This window comes from Nesoenas mayeri (assembly GCF_963082525.1).
Source record: "Nesoenas mayeri genome assembly, chromosome: 8".
Taxonomy (NCBI): domain Eukaryota; kingdom Metazoa; phylum Chordata; class Aves; order Columbiformes; family Columbidae; genus Nesoenas; species Nesoenas mayeri.
In genome coordinates this window covers 7,059,514-7,081,604 of record NC_137554.1, presented here as the reverse complement: position 1 = coordinate 7,081,604, position 22,091 = coordinate 7,059,514, and the positions used below count along the sequence as shown (strand labels likewise).

At 37.5% G+C, this 22,091-nt stretch overlaps 1 protein-coding gene across 1 annotated transcript in view; it reads left to right on the top strand.

Annotated features, from left to right (window-relative positions):
• ADGRL4 (adhesion G protein-coupled receptor L4) overlaps positions 1-22,091 on the top strand; it is a gene marked incomplete at both ends in the record, with an annotated part of 72,288 nt that overhangs the window by 36,873 nt on the left and 13,324 nt on the right. Inside the window, 11 exons of the mRNA XM_080348884.1 lie at positions 806-958; positions 7,161-7,316; positions 7,836-7,906; positions 9,691-9,864; positions 9,957-10,140; positions 12,338-12,454; positions 13,553-13,746; positions 15,033-15,203; positions 16,722-16,925; positions 17,882-18,102; positions 18,197-18,263. Coding sequence (XP_080205010.1) covers positions 806-958; positions 7,161-7,316; positions 7,836-7,906; positions 9,691-9,864; positions 9,957-10,140; positions 12,338-12,454; positions 13,553-13,746; positions 15,033-15,203; positions 16,722-16,925; positions 17,882-18,102; positions 18,197-18,263 — 1,712 coding nt within the window. The remainder of the gene's footprint in view (positions 1-805; positions 959-7,160; positions 7,317-7,835; positions 7,907-9,690; positions 9,865-9,956; positions 10,141-12,337; positions 12,455-13,552; positions 13,747-15,032; positions 15,204-16,721; positions 16,926-17,881; positions 18,103-18,196; positions 18,264-22,091) is intronic.

Sequence of the window (22,091 nt, the reverse complement as noted above, 5' to 3'; positions counted from 1 at the left end):
GAGTCATTGCAGAAGATCAACCATACAGTTCAAAGCATGTATTTGTGATTTCATCTGACCTTTGATCAAGATAGCTGGATCCCTGTACTCACAATGACACCACATGTAGAGGCTCTGCAGAGAGGAAGTAGTCTTAAAACCTGTGTATATAATTCCTTTTTCATATATCATTGGGGCATGGGATTAGCCCTGTAAAAGAGAGCTTGTAATTTTGCAGGTGCTAAACTGATGACTTGCACAGCAATTGCAAAGAGGTAAACTTCATAAGTTTGTTTTCTGGGACTGCTGAGAAATACCACAGAAGGTCTTCATAAACAGACCAGGAAAAACCTGTCTAGTTTAGCTACATTGATCTTGCTTTGGTGTTAGAGAAGGAAATGGGTCATTTCTTGATACCATTTAGAGCTCCATTTTCTGTGGTTCTTAATTCCCAGATGCATCCTCAGGATGATTCTCTACCTGTAGATTTTTGGGAAGAAAGTAACATTATCGAATACAACCATCACAGAACTTGTACTTGTCTCAATCTTTTATTCAAAGTGAATATCCAATTAAACCACTCACTTCGATATCCCACTGGTTTTCTCATTTGTTGACTCATGCAGAATGAGGGCAGAAGAGTGCTGCTGAACACCTGATTACATCTTTGGCAATGGGAACACTATATAGACAAACACCAAGAGTGTCAACTCAGCATTCAAATCTCAAATAAATCGAATACCAGAGGCCAAATTAAGCTTTTACTTTACTGTTTTCTTCAGTCGACAAATGCAAATATATTTTTCCATTATTTATATCTTGACAGATGATAATGAATGTGAAAATGCTACTCAGCCTTGTGGAGAGCACGCCAATTGCACAAACACAGTGGGAAGTTATTTCTGCATGTGTGCTCCTGGCTTCAAATCCAGCAATGGTCAACAAACTTTTGTACCTAATGATGGAACCTCCTGTGTGGGTAAGTTATTAATGTCTGCCAGCTAGCTTTATGTTGTCACTTTTCTCTTATTGCATTTGTTAATTACAGAAACCTAGCAAAATGCTTTCAGAATTGTGACATTTGGTATCTGGATATAAAATTCCCACAGTTTGGACTGGTACAGACTTTATATTCCAGTTCAGGCCCACACTTCTCACTCATAACACAGCAGCTGCCATTGCTTTCAGTAACATTCCAATCTTGTCTCTGCTTACAATATTTTTAATCCACATGTCACAGTTTTAAATTATGAATATATAGTCAAGGTAACACAGAAATCCCCATTCCACCCAATTATGCCACTGTTTCACTGATTTGTGAGCAAGGTCATAATATTCTTAAAACAAAGCAGAGTGAGAAAGTATTCTGTATTCAGGTCTCTTGGGACCAACAAAATTCCCTATACATTTGACCTACTGTGCTCCAAATATCTTCTGTTTGGGGGCTTTGGTTGGGATATTTTGGTAATTTTTCAAGTCTGATCAAAAACAATGAGCAAGGTCAGTAGTTATCCTACCTCCTGTGCCATCCACCAGTCTCTGTTTCTGTAGCAGTTGGATGGATCATGTACAACATTACAGGGTAGGAAAAGTTCTCTGGAAAAATGTTATTTCTGAACAACTATGCAATCCTTTAGGATTTCCTTTGAATGGGAGAACTGTAACTATCTTCTTTTTTCAAACTCCTGGTAATTTTCTCTATATGTTGCAACAGTCCTCAGGGAATGGGAAAATGAGAAATAAATCTATTGCCCTTTACACCTTTATGCTGACTGTGTCTCATTCTAGATATGTCTCCTGTGAGCTTGTGAGTGCTGACAACCTCTCTTCTTACAGCTCTTAATATCAGCAGAATGGCTGCATATTAAGCCAGCAAGTGATCTAATCAACATTTCTTGCCCATTGCTCATATCCATCTAAAAGAGCTCTGCTTTATCCAGCCGCTATGAATCGTTCTTAAATTAGCTGGGACCGAGATGGTTAGCACATTGAGCTGTAAATTTTCTCACAGTTTCTGGTCCAGGCTTTGATTTTTACATTATGACTTTTCCTCAGCTTCAGAAGTTTTGTCTTCAAAGTTATTTCTCTGACTGTTCTTGTCACTTTAGTTTTTACCATTAGCTTGCTAATTTCTTTTTCTTTTTGCCCTCTTTTCTTTCCTGGGCAGACTGATCTTTTTTTATCCTCTACTGGCAGTTAGTTTACCACTTTTCTTCTCCTTTTTGCAAATCCGTATGGGAGGAGCTCAGAGCTTCAAAAACGCACACTGATATAAAAAATTACCTGTGGGCACCTTTTCTCATTAAACAAGTGTACCAATTACTTTACCAAGCAGCGAGTCCTAAAGACAACCTTTTGATCCACAATTAATTTTCTACTTTATCTGCCAGGGGAACCATAATATGTATTTTGTACCAAATAGTCCTGCTGCTACAGGTAGTAGGTATGACTTGCGCAGAAGCAGCTGACAGCAGTATATTCAGGGTGTACTATACATAGCTGAGGCAATTACTGTAGTTGTCCTTGTAAATACAGTACAAGTTATCCAGTAGAAATCAGAGGACAGAGCTATCAAGTACTCATCCTACCCAAGTTTGTAGGGCCACAAAATATTTTCACATTCTGCAAATTCTTATGTTTTCTTCTTAGTATATATATAATGTATGTGGCAGTAATATATAGGTTGAATTTTGGAGGGTATTCCATCGTGCAACCTGTTTGTTTATAGTCAGATGCCATCAAAAATACCTGGGGTTCCCAGTGGTTCAAACGTGGTACATCACTGTGTGTATGAGTCTATTTCAAAGGCCATAGGCACATACATGTGCGTTCCTTCTCTCTTTGGATATTGTATTAAACTTCCACATACAAGGTGATTATAACTCTCAAGGTAGTGACTCAAAAGAAAACTTGGGCCAACAGCTTTGGGAAATGTCAGTTCACCTTTAATCTGACCAGAAGGTTAAGTTTTGAGTTGAGATTCAGCAGTACTTCATCCATGTTACTAAGCAGAATTAGCAAAGGGATGACAATGAAACCTGCAGATAGAGGAGGAACTGGAGGGTAGGCAGAGAGAAAAAAAAGAGAAGGAGAAAGGAAATGGAGAATTAAAAAAGAGGTATGCAGACGTGATGATTCAGAAGATGATATTTTTCTGCTGTTCTGAATGTGAGTTATTCAAATCTATTTACTCCGTAAAAACCACATTTTTTTCCCTAGACTTCACATTTTCTTGAATGTTCAACTGCAGATAAAAAGGTGAAATAGAGACCTGCTTTTTTCAGCCTGGTCAGCAGAGTAAAAACATGAAAATGGCCCTCTTTAAGATGAAAGTAACATCTGTGCTATTCTGCCTTTTCCACGAACATGCTGTTAGTTTTCTTCAAGTTTTTCCTGGCTTCTTCTGAGGGTACTGAGAACACACCCATTCTCCATCACATCCTTTTATGTGCCAGGGGAGTTGTTCAGTGGATGGGACATGGCATTATGCCACATTGCCAACTTTTCTTTTACATGTACCATTCGTAGGCCTTTTCATTTTTACTTTGTGTCTGCTGCTGCCTTCCACAGTATGGAAACATGGGGAGGGAACATCTAGTCCTTTGCAATTGGACTTTTCAATCACTTGCAAGCTACTAATAAGCAGAAGGTATAATGTAGACATCAAGCTGTCTTGACTGACTGGTGAAGAATCAAAGCGATGTAGGTACAATCCGGTAATTGGCAAGACTGAACATAATAACTGTTCTCAGTACTTTTAATTTAATTGGGATTTGCTTGCCTGCTGCAGTAAATGAGGAGTGACGAAGCACAGAAATAAAATAAAAGGTTATAAATCTATTTTCACACTAGCCTAAGTGGTGTTGGTGATATTATTTTTCTGATCGGAGCTATTATAAAAGCTTCAAAGTTCAGCCCCAGGAGTTGTTTTGAATATTTACTAAAAGGCCAGAGCTTTTTGCAGAGCTGTGGCAAATGCTCTTCTGTTTAAAAAGCTGCTGTTCTTCAACCTTTGCTCCGGAATGTTGTCTGTGAAGACTGTTCACACAAGCCTTGGCAGCCCAGTCCCGCTCCTGTAGTAGATCAAGGAGGACGGTTTGAGATCCTCACCCCAAAGCTCCATTGCTGAAAGCACTGAAAAGCTGTTGTTCATGTGTGGTCCAACAATTGCATATTTGGTTAAAAAGACATAACTACAAAATATAAAGAAACAAAAGCCTACAGCTACCGCACACAGTATTTCAAAGCAGGAGTTTAAAAGCAGCATTCTTGCAACTCTCACAAATTGTTGGCAGCCCCTGACAATCTCATTGATTTAAAAGGGATACGAAGCTGATTAGTACCTTCCAAGATCAGGCCTATTGCCTTTTAATTTTGTCATCTAGGAGATTTTTCTTCTCTAGGAAACAGTCAATTAGATAGACGTGATATGGACTCATTCCATATGGACGACTTAACTGCAGAAAGTCTATTTGCATGTACTCGACAGGGTGTCTCTATCAGACTTTAAATAGCCATCCTGTTGCCAGATATGTGCCTTGGTACTTGAGTTTCTGCTGTTGTTTTGGATAATCCTGACTTCTCATTAAAATCTCCATTACACTTAATATCTGACATAATTACAAAAGGAAGAGTAATTTGTATGAATACCCAATAATGACAAATAAATGATTTATCAAACTACGTTCATGAAAAGCAAATTATCATAATAGTTTTGAAATACTTGCATCAGTAAATTACATGGAAACGTGATACTTAGCAATCGCAGTCTGGAAAGTATTCAAATATTTATTTATTTATAAGTCATTGTAAGTTTTAGCAAAGCTTGCTCTCAATTGCTGCTGTTTTAGCACTGTGCTACATGCTGAATATCTTGTGAAGATGTACATGTCCTTCTCTGTGTAGCTGACAAGGCCAAATAAATCTTTGGTACAGGACTGATGTGTGTTCTTGTTATACAAACTGGTATTGTCATGGTTTTCACCCTTGACACTTCAATTCATTCCAAGTTTCTCTGTCTTACACAAAGTCACACAACAGGACACTGACAGGCACCCACTTGTTTCAAAAAGAGCTTTATAATTTACTGATGTTAGAGGTTATTTAAATGGCAAGAGTAAGAACTTCAGCCTTATGTCTTTAAATGACAGCATTTAATTATGAGGTAGCCTGTGTGTAGCAGTATATTAAGCTTCTTTCTCCCCTTTTCTTCACTTTTGCCAGATTTATTGCTGTATAGCATGGTTAGCTCCATTATTCTGAAAGTACCGATAATGCAAAACTCAGCTTGTTAAATAGAAACATTTGCAGTTTGGGGCATTAAATATGGAAACAAACTATTGCCCTAATGCAGATAATTGTAATTTAACATTGTACTTTAAACCTCAGGGCTTGCCCCAGCCCATTCAGACACACAGCCCCCTTGGTGCCCCCATCTGAAGAGCAGAGATGGTTGTGCTGGGGAGGGTGGATGTGCTTCCAGACCCACCTCTCCTTCTTGCCCCTGGCAGGTGGGTGTTTGAACAGCTTTTCAATGGGAGATTCTGAACCATGGGCTTAAAGAGCAGCATTTCACGTGCAAATCAGAGTCACTGCTTGGTGAGGAAAGTAGGGGTCTGAAAGTGAGGTGGGACCTTAACCATCTCCGTGAACCCTAGGAAGACCTCTTGGCTTGTGAACAGAAGGAACTGGGGAATGAGGCACAAAACAGCAAAAAAGCGTGTGGATGCAGAAAGGCTCTCTTGCCATTAGTAAAGTTCTACAAAGTTAACAAAAATGCTGTCCAAATAGGCAAATGGCCCCCAGGTATCCTTCAGATATCTTTCTGTATTCCCTAGATATACCCACAGACATGCAGTACATTTTTCTGTTCTTCCACAATTTCTCTAACGATCTTATTTCACATACATTATTGCTCATTTTTGTTACATTCTTTTTTGATAACCACCAACGATGCTCTACCAAAAGAAAAGCACACACAAAAACATAGTTCACGTATGTTAATAGTGCATTTCTAGCCCCCTATAACTCCTTTCTGCCTGTTTGTTGTTAAAACCCATCCGGCTGCACGACGGGCCCCTATCAATTCAGGTCACTATTCTTCTCCACTTATCAGTTAATCTGTTCTCCTTTTTCACTAACTTCCCAAATTCAGTGTCATGCAAGTTCTTAAGTTGTGTTCCTCTCCATTCACCCCCTCTCTGCCTTTACTGTCCTTCTCTTCAGTTTTCAGGCTCTTCTCCCCTCGTGCTGTTCCTTTAAATCTGCTCACAAGTCACTTCTTCATTTCTCAACACATTTCATTAGATATACCTGTCCCAAAGCTGTTCACTCTTTTCTCCTTTCCAGCACAGCATTTCACAGTCCATTACTTCATTCTTCAGAATTATTTGGTATTGTTCCCAGTTTACTTTCTCTGTTGAGTTATTTGATCTCTATCCTCAGCCAACCAAATAATGCAAAATAATCCCTACTCCAGCCAGAGAGTTAGGACCCAGCTCTCCGAAATTGATCAATTCATGGATTCGCTTACCGGAATTCATCAGCTTAACTCTTGGACTGTGCCCCACCCAGCTACTGAACCTGTCTTCCTAATGGCAAATTATTTACAAGCACAAAAGCCATTTTAGGCAAATGTAATTTAAATGTGGATTAAAAAATAAAAAGACATGCCAAAAACTTTAAGGGGCACAGAGCTTAAATCTTAGATTAACGAGATGGATAGAGTGATCTTTTGTAGCATCGTTTTAACGCCGTGACTTAAAAGAAAAGGCTGCAGTTTTCTTTCTCTTTTCTAACTGAATCATAAGGCTGAGAAAATCTATTTAGTCTAATCTCTGGAAAATGGATTTCAGATGATTTGCATCATGCTGAGCATTTTGTTGTGATAGAATTAATGTTTAAACTGGTGGTTTAAAACATGAACAATGCAGTATTATATAGTAATAAAAGTGGTGGTATAAAAAGATGATCAATTATGATTTTTTCTTCTAATCCCTAAGTATTATAATTGGGAGGTGTTTTGCCCTTAAGTTTGTCTTTAAGTTTTTGCCTTTTTCTTTTTTCCCCCATGAAATTTTATTATGACACTGCTTGCAGTGTGTAGGGCTATTACCAACAAAGCACAAGGTGTTAGTCTGTAAATACTTAATAAAAAATTCAATTTCTCACAATATTTGCAGATGTAGATGAGTGCAGCACTGAAGGAACTGTTGCCTGTGGAGATCATGCAAAATGTGAAAACGTGGATGGAGGGTATAACTGCTCCTGTAAGGAAGGTTATCAACCATCCACAGGAAAATTGCAGTTTAAGCCAAATGATGGCACTTCCTGCCAAGGTACCTGATATTATAAAGGTTTATGTGTTATTATAGAGCTACATCTTCTGAGAAACCCACCAGTGCCTCTTTATCTTCAGTAAGATTAATCAGTGAGACAAGAAAAAGAGGCTGGGCAGTGGTATCTACATTTCCTGAGAATAGAATTGTTTCATGAATGTATTTTTGCTAACCAGTGAGATGAAATCCATTTGAAATAATGGATCCCTCCTCTGAGTCGTCAGACCTGTTCTCCTCTCTGTAAATTTGAGCTGTGTCTTAACTTCACTTGTGGAAGTCCCAAGAAAAGAGGCCAAACTCTCTACCTGAGTAAAACAAAAGCTCAGAGCCTGTTTCCAATCCAGTGCTGTAAATTTGGCCAAGAAAAAGTCTTAGCAGTTGAAGTCTGAGAATGCAGTGCTGTGTCTTATGTGCATAAATTCACAATGCTGGTGGTTTAGACAAGAGCTCTTACAATGAGTATATATTGAATATTGATTAAACTGCAATATATAATTACTTTCTCTTTAATTTCTACAGAAAATCCAAAGGCCAAGTGTGAGTTATACAAAGACTGCATAACTGAACATATTAATAGAACTTTAGCTGGAGTAAGTAGCATTGGTTTATAGATTAATTGCCAAATCCTTTAATTGTTTCTGTTTGAAACTGTTATTTCAGTTATAATAGTTCTTAAGGAGCTTTTAACAAATGCTTTAAGCATACAATTGAACTTAAGCACGTTTACAGAGGTCTCTCTAATAATTGCAAATTATTTGAAATGAGTTGTATGTTCAAATCACGATAACAACTTGCTGGGAGTCTGTGTGTTGTGTTTCCAGCAAAGTGAGTCATGATGCATGAAAAATTCAGAAGTGTGGTAATCACTCAACTGGTTCTGTAATTTCTGAAGTTACACATTGCTGCATTTACTGATGTGCAATTATTTGCTTGTTCAGAGTTGAAAGGCAGCAAGATAGCTTACAAAAGTAATGTCAACAAGTGACAAAATAGAAAATGGAGCAATAACATCCTGGTATGCTAGTATATTTACTCCTCAAAGCATAGTATGTAAAGTGGCACAGAATGTATAGACTCCAAGACTCTGGACTCAAGACCTTTTTCACTGCAGGCAGAGATTCCTGAAGCGAATTTTAAAAATATTAATGAATTCACTGTTCATTAGTGTACAGTTATAGTATTGCCTAATTTAAAAGGATAAATGAAACATAAGCATAAATGAATTAAAACCAGCTGTGTATGTTTGCATTTTACACTGAGCATTTTACACTTACCTAGTATAAGATATCCATTGTATTAACATGCTTTCTATGTTAATCTGCAGTGTAAAATATTATATTAAATATAATACATGCTTAATGCATTTATGCATAAAGACATGGTAAATGCTACAGCAGGATCTTAAATTGAAGGTTGTTATTTGTTTGGGTGTGTTTTTTTGTTTGTTGTTTGTTTATCTGTTTGGGGTTTTTTAATATGAAGTCAAACTAAATGTAAATCAAAGTAATAAGGCAAAATACCTCAATTTCTTATAAATAACAGTGTCAACTTTTAGCCAATTTTTTTAGCCTATATTCTAGTTCTGTTCAGCCGAAGTCAAAGATGAAGGAAGCCCCACAAAAGCTGTTCAGCAGCAGAGACTCCTGATCTTATAAAATCAGGTGTTGGGGAGGGGGGGTTGATGGCTAAAATCTCATTAGATTTCAGTATCATGAAGTAATAATTCTTTTCTTTTCCACCCATGAGACTGAAACTTGCAATTTTAGTCTTCATCTCACCCTCTCTAGTTTATTACTTTTTAAACTAATTGTTTTATGTAAGTGCATTTAGCAGTTCATAAACTGAAGCAGCGAAGGTGAAATAGGCAGTGCAATTTCACTAAGACACATACTTTATAATCTGCATTTGAAAAAAACAAAACAAAACACACACCAAAAAAACCCTAAAAATATAAATACCGCCCATCCGCTCCCACCTCTTCAGCTAAAAGTTGACAAAAAAGAATCAAGAGAGTAACCATATCACAAATACTTATTTATTTTTACAGAACATTTACTAGTTTGTTTTGATGCATTAAGATAACACTGAGCTACAGTAATAAATGAGAAAAAAGAGAAGAAAGAAGGGTAATGATAGCAGATTACTTTAAAAAAAAAAAAATCATAGTTGCTTGTTAGGGTTATACCAGACATGTGTAACACCATTGATTTATAAGTCAACCTGTTGATTTAATTACTGCTTCTTTTTATGCACAAGCGTCTCAAAACCCAGTATGTTAACTCATGGATATTCGTCATTTGCATTGGCTTTACTTTCATTTGCAGAAATGTGACTTTACCTGTTTTAATAAGATGTGAATTTTTGTATTTTTCAGATTAGTCATTTTAAAACACCCCTGGAGATGCTGCAAGAAATTAATAAGAATACTTTGGGACCACTTTTACCTGTAGATGTGATTTCATATGTTGAAGCACTATCGTATTCATCACTGAATACCATGCATTACTCGGTTTCTGACAACGAAGCACTTCGGAATACAACCATTAATGTGAGTGGATCAAGCCTGAAAGCTGTGTGATTTTGTCTTATTTTACAAATAGTGTATGACTCTTCGGCTTAAAAATATTATTTTATTTACAGGTTTTTGTTAGCACGCTGAACAATTTTTTACAAAAAGACAAAATTACAGCCTGGGAAGCTCTGCCTGTAGATAACCAAAGACGGAGCCTGACTAAGCTGTTGCACACTGCAGAACAAGCGACACTTCTCATGTCACAGAACTTAAAAAAGACAACACAGCTAGATGCTAATTCAAGTGACATAGGTAAGATAAAGAAAATAAATCTAAGCTATACTTTAGATGTGGGTTACACTAAGAAGTTTTTCCGCACAACTATGAAGATTAGAGATGCTGTTATGTGAAACACACAGGTGTTAATTTGTATGAGTTTCATAAATAACACCTGACTTTCAGTGTAGATATCATAATTTTCAAAGATTGAACTTTAGAGCCCAGAACCCAGTGGCTGTGGGAAGTTGTCCTTTTAGAGTGTGTTTCAATCTCTTGCTATAGTCACACTGTCACTGTGAATCTGGATGCATCTTATACGCACAAAATTATCTTATACGCCTTATATGCATAAAAACACCAGTGGAATCAAAATTGTATTTGCTCTATATGGATTTTTTACTCTTTTTGGTTCAGTGAAGGTATTATAAATGAACTTGGAATAAGGATTGTACGCAGTGAATCCAGTCTTGCATGGCTTTATTTTCAGAGAAATTCCTCATTTTCAGAGGAATTTCAGAGAAGAACTGGTTAGTCCATTTTGCTCTCCTACCTTGCCCCTGTGTGCTGGTGTCTTCACGCCAAATCCTGCTGATTTCCCTGTGGTAATAATAATTCTACCATTCCTTCAAAGGAAGCAGAGTAAGGATAATACCACCTGCTTATGAAAATCCTAATAAAGCATTTCTGATTCCTTTGGAATTGGCCACTCTTTCATTTTTGTTTTTCCTGAATCTACTCAAACTGCATGTGACCTGATTTCTTATTGTAGATTCAGTACAGTGCTTCAGTACCTCTTTCTGGTTTTTGCTGGTTTAGAAGATGATTTGATGAGAAAAATATCTCCTTTGGTCCCGAGGCAGGTCAAACCTCCTGTTCTTCCCTCACCTTTCTGAAACTAAATTAGCAAGATTGATGAAAATATAGGGAGGGATTTTTTTCTATGACATAAACTCTACAGAAGCAGGTTTCTGCTGGTGCAGAGCACCTCTGGGCATGCGGCACATCCAGAGTGGTGCCAGGAGCCAGCACTGAGGGGCCAGTTCCTCATGGCCACAGAGCTGGGGCCATGAAGGTCAAGCAGAGGGAGGATTCAGGTGCGGACTCTGGTGGCAGCGTGGACATCACTTAGACTAAGGCGACAAAAAAAGCTGATCAAGAGAATGGGAAGGAATTTCCATGTTGAAAGATCAACCATTTTTTGGCTTGCTTTTGTTCCAAAATGGGAAACTCTATGATCTCTTTTCCAAACTGGCCCCAAAGACTAACATCTTTTGTTATTGACTCTCAGCGTGAATATATTTTCCACAGAGCTTATACGGGCCCCACACATCTATTTTGGGACAAGACCCACAGCATTACTGCTCTCTCTCCACTGCTTGTTATGGTGCAAGCTCTTGAGCTACAAGCTTTTCAAAACTCCAGCCACGGAAAACTATTTCTTACGTCCTGACAAACATTTTCTGACAGCTGGTCTATTGAATAGCTCATATTATTTTTGTGTGCTGTGCTATAAGCAATGCAGATGGTCTAGCTTAGTGATATTCCTCCATCAGTCAAGTTTTAGATTTGTTTGTTGTTGTTTTGTTTTCTTCTTTAAAAAAAGCCTTGATTGACTTTTTTTTTTGTTCCCATCCTGGGTGATTGAAACTCAGCACTATAATGAACCAAGTAAAGAGCTCAATGTCCCCTAATGTAGTTTTTGTCCTGAGGGGTGATACTTGTTTGTTTGCTTTTTGACAAGACACATCATTATTTCATGGTGCAGTGTGCATTTGGTAGCATGGATAGATAACTATAAAATATATACTTTTCAAAAATTGGCTTTTATCAAATGTTGCTATTCAGTAGAGAATTTTATGCTTTGCTTTTTATAATTGTGAATTGTGGTCCCTTTCAGAAATGCATCTTTAATAAAGCAATAGCTCTTTCTAAAGTAACCTACATTATTCTTTCCAATGCCTAATTTAATGCAAGGTAAATAAAAGACTGTATTTTTCATGGAAGGAATAAAAAGTATGAGAGCAAAATGTATGCAGGAAAATAACAAAATATAGAGGTTTAAGCAAACATGCTACATTAATAGCATTTTTCTTGAAATATTTGGCATAATCATATATTCTTAAAATTCAGAGTAATTATGCAATCCAATAACACATTTATTAACCCAACTGTAAGTTACGGTAGACCATAATGGAGCTGTGATTTGTACAGTATTTTTCTTCTTTTGCAGCACTCAAGGTTTTTGCTTTTGATTCACACCACATGAAACATATTCACCCTCATGTATACACGGGGGGAGATTACATAAAGATCTCTCCAAAGAAGAGAGAGGAATCTCATCCTAATGGTAAGAAAAAACAAAAAGATTAGCGAGTAGGTGGGTTAGTAAACACCTTGGATAGAGTTTGGCTCACTAGTAAATAACCGAATTTGCGGTTTACCAAGACCGAGCTTCAGCTCTGCCAACTACACAGAAGTCAAGGTATTTTTATCCCTGTGTCACCTGCCCCATATTGTCTCAAGACAGGTATTTCTAACATTTCCAGTGGCATATTGAGCATCCACTCAGAAAACTGAGTTTTATGCTTTTCTTAGCCATATATCTACAGTGTGACTTTGGACTAGCCCCTTCAATGCTCTGTGTCAGTTCTTCAAAAACTGGTGCATCTTTTCTTTTTAGAGTATATCTCGCTGGGGCAGGACCATGCATTCTTCAGTACCAAAACCAGCAGGGCCCAGATCTTGGTATGGACCTCAGAGTGCTACAGAAATGGCTCATGACTACCGTCATCATTGAAAATAAATAAATGTGTTTAAACAGCTCTGGAATTAAACCACCTAAACTAATAAACACAGAGAAGATTTTTTGAAGTCTTAATCTTCTAGCTGATTTGAATTTCACTAATATCTCACTAGTATCTAAAACTAAGGTTTATCTTGGTACCAGAGAGAAAAAGCATGACGTTTTTATCAGATCAACACTGCATCCTAAAATACCTTTTGCTTTCTTTTTCCCTATGTGTCTTGCATCCTGGCTCCACCATAATGGAAGCCAAAACAAGCCAAGTACTTCAGAGAGGTCTAGTATCTCCCTCCGGTCTGAGCCATTTTAGTTTATGAGACCTGACACTATATGTGTAGCCAATTGCGGAACAGCAGCAAACATAAATTACTCTAGAAAAAATATATATGCATCTATCTAATTAGAATTTCCAATGCGAACACACATTTTTATTTCTAATGGCAGTTACATTGTTTTAAATAAAGCTATATTTCATTGTCACTAAAACATTTTTATAAGTATTCCACAAAGATTCCATCTGTTTTGCATATTTTATGCAATAGCAGCAATAATGTCGATTGTTTATTGTTTTCTTAATGTCTTCAATTTTGTTCTTCTATAAAAAACCCACCAACTACTAAACATGGTCTGTTTGATTGATAGGCACCGTTGCAGTTGTCTTTCTGCGGTATAACAATATTGGTTCTTTGCTTTCATCGCCTAAAAACCGCTCCTTGAAAGATACTTCAGAGCAGAGACAGACAGTAAGCTCATCAGTTATAGCTGTTGCAATTAGCTCAAATCCACCTTCACTCTATGAGCTTGAGAAAATAACATTTACCTTAAAGTATGCCAAGGTAAGGGGTTTTTTTTTATTATTATCAACTTCAAATAAAACCAAACAACAGCTAATTATTTTGTGTAATGTAACCGTACCTGCATTGTATAATGTATTGAGACATAATTCTGTTGTTTGCTGATGTGAGTTTAATCTTATTAGAGAAATAAATGATAATCTCAAATGTGACATCCTAAGTGCAATATACTAAATATGATACAGCGAAAAGTGCTATGGGACTAAAGCAAGGGCAACAATGCCATCTTTGGTGGGTTGCAGTGTGAATAAAATGTAGATGTCTGAATCAGAGAATAGTACAGGACCCTGATTATTGTGTATTTAGGTGTTTGGGTTTTTTTTTTCTGAAAGCTTCTGAGGTGGTTAAAAAACATACTAAACAAATAAACGAACAAAAGAAAAAATGCTTCAAAATAATGCACAAAGTTAACCTGCAGCTAAGAGTTAACAGAGAACCTATAGTATTGAATCTTTATTGTTTCTGAAATCTGAATGCATTAATTTAAACTGAGTTTTACTTCCAGTATATATAGAGATTGCTGACTTCAATTGCATATGAAGAATCATCTAAATAGCACAAAGAATTTGCAGAAGCATAACAAGAAAGTGAAGCTCTGTAGGGAGGGTGGGCAGTGGGGCAAGGTGTTAGTCTTGGTTATACAGCTTTTAAATTTGTTACTTCTAATATTTGCGCTAGATATCACATTTATATCAATTTTCATATATTTATACAACATCTAGTACAGTGGGGACTTTGACTAGTGTTAGTAAGCAGTAGCCATAATAAATAATACTAATGGTCTTATTCGTTGCTGTTTTCACACTTGATATATCAGGTGTGGTGTGACCCTGCCTTTATCCCAGATTACTTAATAAAATGCACAGAATAGGTCTCAGTTTTTGAACTGCTCCTTTGGAAGGAACTATGAGCAGGACAAGCAATGTGTCTGTAACCTTGGGATTTAGTCCGTGTTCAGCAGGTGCAGGAGTAAATATAACGATGTTTTCAGTAGGTAAAAATTCCAACATCTTCGCAAAGAGCCAGAAGGGTTCAGTAATCTGATTAGCCTGCATGTTTGGTGGGGTGTTAGCTGTGAGGATAAAATGCTTCCATCCCCAGACTTGTTTTAATTGCTTGGAATAGGCCTTGCAAAATGGTTTTATTTCCCAACCTTCCAATGGTAACGAGCAATTTTTAATGAATTGCTCTGGCTAACGTGAGAAAAGTCTCTTGATAGGAAATATCCTGCCTTTTGCCATCAGTAAAACATCTTGTTTCTGTTCCAGACTGCAGATAAAGATATTAAATGTGCATTTTGGAACTACTCAGTAGACACAATGAATGGCAACTGGGCTACAGAAGGCTGCGAGCTGACACATTCCAACTCCACTCATATCTCATGCAAATGTAATCATCTGACGCACTTTGCTGTTTTGATGTCCTCAGGTGGCTCTGTTGTAAGTGCTATTTTAATTCAGTGTTTTACCTGATACTTTCTCCAGTCTTCATTCCTCATGTTTCTATTTCAGTGCAACTTATGTACTTTTCCCCCTTTAGGTTGTCTCTTGTTTTTCTTCAGCAAACACACAATTTATTGTGCACAGAGCAAACAAAATTCCTCCCATATATGTTTGAATTTCCTTATGTCCTCGCTGCAGTATTACAGAGCAGTGATGCAGCAAAGTATCTTGTTCCAAAGACACAGCCTGTTGTGCTTATTTTTGGTGCATTGCTTTAAATTTTAAATCCCAACTTTAAGACTGCTGTGGGATTTAACTGGCATTCATTGGTGGTCAGTAACCATATGGCCCAGAATTTGTCTCTCACAAAACTTTACCACCCATTTATCTAACCTTGGCATCTAAAATTCTGCTTTAAATTCTCTCCTGAGAATTTACAATAGCATAATCAGTTTGAAGTTTATGACTATTAAACATGGACACCCATGGCCAGCACAAAATAATGAGAATGACCACTCAATTTATGTTCTTCTTATATTAAGGTGCCATATAAATTTCCAGGGTCTGTGTGGGGATCTGAAGGAGCTCAGGTCCTGCCTCAGGAGGCAGCTTTAGGAGGTATCAGAAATGACAGCAAGCAGAATATTAGCATGAATATACTGTATTGAGACCGTTCCCTCACACTGTGAATGTCATGCTGATAGAGGCTGTTTCCTGGTTGCTAAATAGCATCCTAAGTCTTCAGTTCAGATTTAAAACCTTTGCAGGTACTTATATAGTTATTTTCAAAAGGAAGGCTGGGAGGAGAATAATCTCCGGTCCTTTATTTAGAAAGAAAAAAAAAATGGAGACATTTTATGGTCAGCTGAATACTCTCCTTATGCTGATGCACAATAACGTATTGCAGAGATTCTTTGTGCAAATACCAAGCAGCAAATGTAACTGTTTTCCTGTAGAGAAAATATTCACATCCAATATTAAAATAGCCTATGTTTCTTTGGAGAATGTTCATGTTACAAATCTGGAATAGCATTTGTTTGAAGTGATTGTTATTTCAGAGTCTTGTTTTGATCATGTTGCAAATTCAGTAAGACGGTTATTCAATTTTGCTTATCTAAGTCACTGCTGTGATAAGTCCTTTTATATTAGAAAATGTTCATGTCATATTAATATATGTCCTACTGCCAGTGAATTTGTCATTCACTAAAATGATCTGATTTTTAAAATCTTATTAGGAGATACTGATGTTAATAAAAAGTTTTATTAAGAAATATCAGAAAATGCAAGAGCAGGAATGTCTACAGTTCATTACTAATTTCCCCTAGAATTATATCTGTCTCACAATAAAACAATACTTTTTAGATTATCCAAAGTGTACATTTGCAGTGAAACTCTACAAACAGCTTTGATTAATATTTTGTAGAAAAGAAGAAAAGAACTGTATTATAGAATGAGGTCTTTCTTGAGAAGGTACAAAGCCATTCTTTTAAATATTATATTATAATTTTCCCCTAGGGTGTTACAAATTATAACATTCTTACAAGAATCACTCAGCTAGGAATAATTATTTCGTTGATTTGCCTCTCCATGTGCATTTTTACATTCTGGTTCTTCAGTGAAATTCAAAGCACTAGAACGACAATTCACAAAAACCTCTGCTGCAGCCTTTTCCTGGCGGAACTTATTTTTCTGATTGGAATTAATATGAACAATAATAAGGTGGGTAGTTTTCACTTGTATCTTGATTTTGTGTTGTAAATTAAATATACAGTATAAGATATGATCTTCCATCTACTTGTAATATTTCCCAGTATCAGCATGGATGTTCTAGTGACACTGACTTCCCAGTCTAGTAACAGGGAACATAAAATGGTCATTTAAAGAAGTAAGGCCTTCACCTGAGCTAGCATATATTGACTTTGCCCCTTGGATTTGATTTAGACTTTGTCACCATAACCAAGTCTGTGCCTCAATGTGTTCAGCATTTTTGCTTTTCACATCCAGCTGGACGCTGTGCAGAGTCCCATTGGTGGCTCTCTGTGTGACCGTTCTCCCTGAAAGCCAGACCAGAGCTGCAGTCCCAGGCTGGAGTTTAAGATATCATGCTGTTGGCTGCAGGACCCCTACCCCTTCTGCTTATGAGGTCTTGACCTGTCCCTGTTGCTTTTCATACAAGTTTGGCTGTTGACTCTTGCATCTTGGATGCATTTTAGGAAATTAAATTATGCGTGAATTATCAAAAAAACCCTACTATAAATAGCTGAATATAAATACAATTGTACAAACACTATGTAGTAAAAGAAGTTATTTCAGAAATAATACCTTGTGATGCCTCATTACATTTCTTTCAGAATCATAAACTTTGTCTAGATAAGGAAAGACTATTGAGCGGTAACTGTGGGATCAAACTTATAAATGTATTTATGCAGTTTTTCTGGGGAGATGTTCATCAATTTGAAAAGTTGAATGTAGACCCTTTATATTAGCAGTTGCTACAGAAAACACTAGTGAACAAGTGTGCTTGTGGGTATAGGCCAAGTTCTTGTCAATCAGCACTACATCTGGGTTGCTGAATCACCACTTTAGAGTTGCTAGGTTGCTGTGCATATGCTGTTATATTAACAGAGACATATTAATAGAATTATGACTCTTGCTTTCTCTGATTGAATTTCTAGCTCTTCTGTTCAATTACTGCTGGATTACTCCATTATTTCCTCCTAGCTGCTTTTGCGTGGATGTGCATTGAAGGTATTCACCTCTACCTTATAGTTGTGGGAGTCATCTACAACAAGGGTTTCTTGCACAAGAATTTCTATGTGTTTGGCTACGTCAGTCCAGCCGTTGTTGTTGGAATCTCCGCTGCTCTGGGATACAAGTACTATGGCACCACAGAAGTGTAAGTCACTGTTTCTGTGTCCAAATCAACATACATAAGGACTCAGTAGTCACAATAACAGGTTTCAAGGCATTTTCTGCTGTTTACTTTTCAGATGTTGGCTCAGCACAAAGAATAACTTTATATGGAGTTTTATAGGACCAGCATGTCTAATAATTCTTGTAAGTATAATTTTCATTTTTTATTGTAGTACATAAAACCGATAATAAAAGGTGTTTAATAATCACCCACCCATTGCCAGCATAGCTGTGAGTGCTAATTATAGGGCAGAATTGGCTAATTTAGACCTTTTTATGGTGTCTCTAAATTATTTATGTGCTGTACATCTAAATACTTCACTAGCGTGAAAAATGAATGTTTAAAAAAAAATCAGTATAAGATAGGATCTTTTTTTTTTTTACTCTCTTTCTTTTAACCCAATGGTTTGAGAAGTTCTGTGAAGCATTTCTGTTTCTTAAGAAGCAGCATCTTTGTATGTTGTTGGCATCTTGGCATGGCTCAGCAGGAGATGTACACAGACACTATCCTATCAGGCAGATACTCTGGTTTTTCAAATGTTGTGTGACTTAATCTCTTATCAGTGATCGGTCATCTTTGTAAGATTAGACTGTCATCTTTACGGTTTTATTACCCGTGTGTACCCTGTTATCATCAAAGCTATTTTAAACTAAATTGCGACGTCAGAGAAAAGAACCTGCTATTTCACATGGGCAGACAAGTCAAGTATTGATAGCCCTATTTCAGCTGTGAAGAGGGCCTTTTTAATTCTTATTGGAAGTGGTTTCAAACCTGCAAATTTTGCAGGTATTATGTGTTCAGTTCTGAATCGAGACATTTTTGGTGCCTTAGGAGCGTTTCTAAGTGCTGTGAAGTTTAACAAACCATTCCAACTGTAATGGGGCAATATTGTGTATGACTGGGCTGACAGTGATCTGGCAATAGTTGGAGCTAACAGGAGGAGAAGGTACAATGGTGAGGCCCTGTGACATCTGTGGTCAAGTCAGTTATAACCCTTTGTTGCTTTTTAAGCTATTTGGTGATAAACGCGAAGATTTGTAAAAGGGAAGAAGTGGCAGTGCCTAACACAAAGGAGAGCAAAGCAGTTTTGTTTCAATGCATTAGCCATTTCAAAACTCAATAAAGTATCAGGTATGATTCTGGTCAATTTCCACCCCAAATTCCTGCTGTGGATTTGGTACAGACTGGGAGCAACCTGCCAGATGTAACTGCAGGAGGATGCCCCCCTGTCTCACCCTCCTGCTAAGCACAGCAGACTTTCAGAGAGACAAGGCACCAGAACCTTCCTTGGCTCAGTGCTTCTGGAGTCAGATGGCCCTGGCAGCCAACAGGTTACCACGATAAAACAGAATAATGGGGAGAGACTGTCCTTTACATGGAAATTCTTACAACTCCCAGGTTTAAGTTGACGATTTCCTGTTTCCTCTTTGGACCTAGTGTCTTCCTTGAAGGCAGCAAGGTTGGGATTGTTTTGTTGTTGCTCTCATTCCTGTTCCTCACCTGCCTTCAGGTGAAGGTTTATGGGCAGTGATGTACCACTGCACTGACAGTACAGGAAAACTGCACTATCAAAATACACAAAATGCTCCAAATGGATGTATCTGTAACCTTGTTTTCAGCCCCAGCTGAGCCGTGCCTGATGAGGGCTGTTAGGTACACAGCACAGAGGCAGAGCAGGTCTGCAGTGGCTTTAGTATCAGTCTAGCTGGCCAGCAAGCTGAGCTCTGAAGTCCCTTTGAGCACTCGAGATGTTCCAGCAATCCCTGCAAATTAAAAGAAAAAAGGAAAGTGGTGGAAGTTGATACAGGCCCTGTGCACCAATGCAGTTCTCCTATGGATGAGGAGAACAGCCAGATAATTTAAATAAAGCCACACACAGAGCTATAGCTGGACAGTAAATAGACCTGTGGTTGTTTTACTGTTTTAGTTTATGTTATGGAAGTATTTTGTCATAGCTTGTTTTCACAGTATTTGCATACCTTTGTCTCTTCACAATAGTGCACTACTAAACCTGGGAGGAAGGGCAACTCGCTTTCAGCAAGCTGCTTCATCTGCTGTGTGATTTTTTTGAGCATTTAGACAGCTTATTTTGATAGGGTGATAGCAAATTGAAGGCTGAACTCTAAAAGGGATGTTTTCAAAGAGTGCAGGGAGTGAGCTAATTTGCTCACACCCAATCCAGGTTATTGTCTAAGGAAAATATGAAAAACTTTATGAAAATAGGTACTGACTCCAGAAGATGAAGTTGATGTTATATGTCTGGTCTGTGGAAGGCATATTGGTGATGCTCATTTTGCTTCCATTGTCCAGTCTTCCTGTTCAGCATACTGCCTGGGCACCACCATAATAAAGATTAAACTCTTTCCAAAGTAGTGGCCTTCAGGAAGCCCGAAGCCCATCTCTTTCTGAGATTCCCATTCTGCCCACAATTATCAAATAAATAAATAAATAAATAAATAAATTTAAAATAATCTAATTAAGGACTATGAAAATAATAAGTTGGCTTTGTTCTGGGGTAGCCAGTTAGAGCACCACAACCCTCATATAGAAAGCTGCAAAATCTGTAGCTTCAAGCTTAGTTTTAATCCTGAGCCTCGCCCACTAATAGCATTTAGTTTGCAGGTTTCCCAGGATAGCCTGGAGGGTTTGGATAGCAAACCTCTGGAAAACTACTCACCACAAATCTGATTCTTGCACAAAAACGTTAAACTCATTGTCAGCACAAATGCCCAGGTACCCAAATGGTGCTTTAAGTTTCTGTGAATGGGAGCTCAGGAGATTTGTGGTTTGGATTATACTGTACTGTACCTTTGAGACAGTGTGTAAATGATGAAGAACAGAACCGGTTCTGTATCAGTGGATTTTCTGCACATTATTTCAAACACATCCTTAGGCTTTAAATCTGCAGTAATACTGAAGCACAAGGGAGCTCAAGTGCTTATCAGGAGAACAAAAAAGTTCTCTGAATGCCTAAGCAGTAACACTACTTCTGAAGGTGTTGGCTTATTAATATTAAGGTTCTGTTAGAATTCTTAAGTGTAAAGCACTGGCCTTATTGATCTCATCTAAAAATTGTTATTATTACTATTAATATTATTAGATTGGTGACTGTACATGAAAAGGAATGGGTCAGAAGCTCTTTAGATGGAGTTACGAAAGAAAGGGCATTTTAAACCTTTGTAAAGCAAGCTGCAAGCTGAAGATAATTTCTACAACTTATTTCTTCCTCCTAATATTTGTAATCTTTAGAACCACAACCATTTTAGCTAAAACTATGCAGTAGATTAGATCAAAGCATACAACTATGGAGAAATTATTTATAACAAGTATTTAAACTTTTTAATAGAAAAGTGAGTTTATCACAAGCTTTAAGGGACAAACATTCACACACACCACAACCCATGCCTGATTGAGGCAAATACAAATATAAGCTCCAGAGATAAAAGGTATGAAAATGAAAAAAAAAATCCCAGAACATTTTCTTTTCTTTTGTAATGCACTCTTACAATAATAACCTCCCTGTAATAAGAAGTGCGTAGAATAGAAATAACCGTGTGTCTGCAGGGTAATGCAGCTGCAGTTTTGATAAGCATATAATGTCAGCCAGGCACAAACTCCTTCCCATTGTGGAGGACTTCTACGTGGCTTCCCTCACCTCTGGCATGACAGCTCACTTTCCATTGAGTGAGAGCAAGCCTGTCTAAGAACTTTATTCTGCATCACCCATGTTGCTGGAAACTTCATCTTTTAAACTCTGGGAATGCAGGATAAGTCCCTCCACTTGTACCTACTGTGAGGGACAGCTCTAGGTTAGTTGTCAAACCAGAAGAAGAAATGTCATTTGAAAGGGTTGGGCAAAGACTATTAATGCTATACTTATGAAAGTCTAAAAGCCATTAAAAGGAGAATTTGGAAGAGAATCGCTGCTACTCCAAGTGCAGCTATAGACAACTCTTCTATAATAACATATC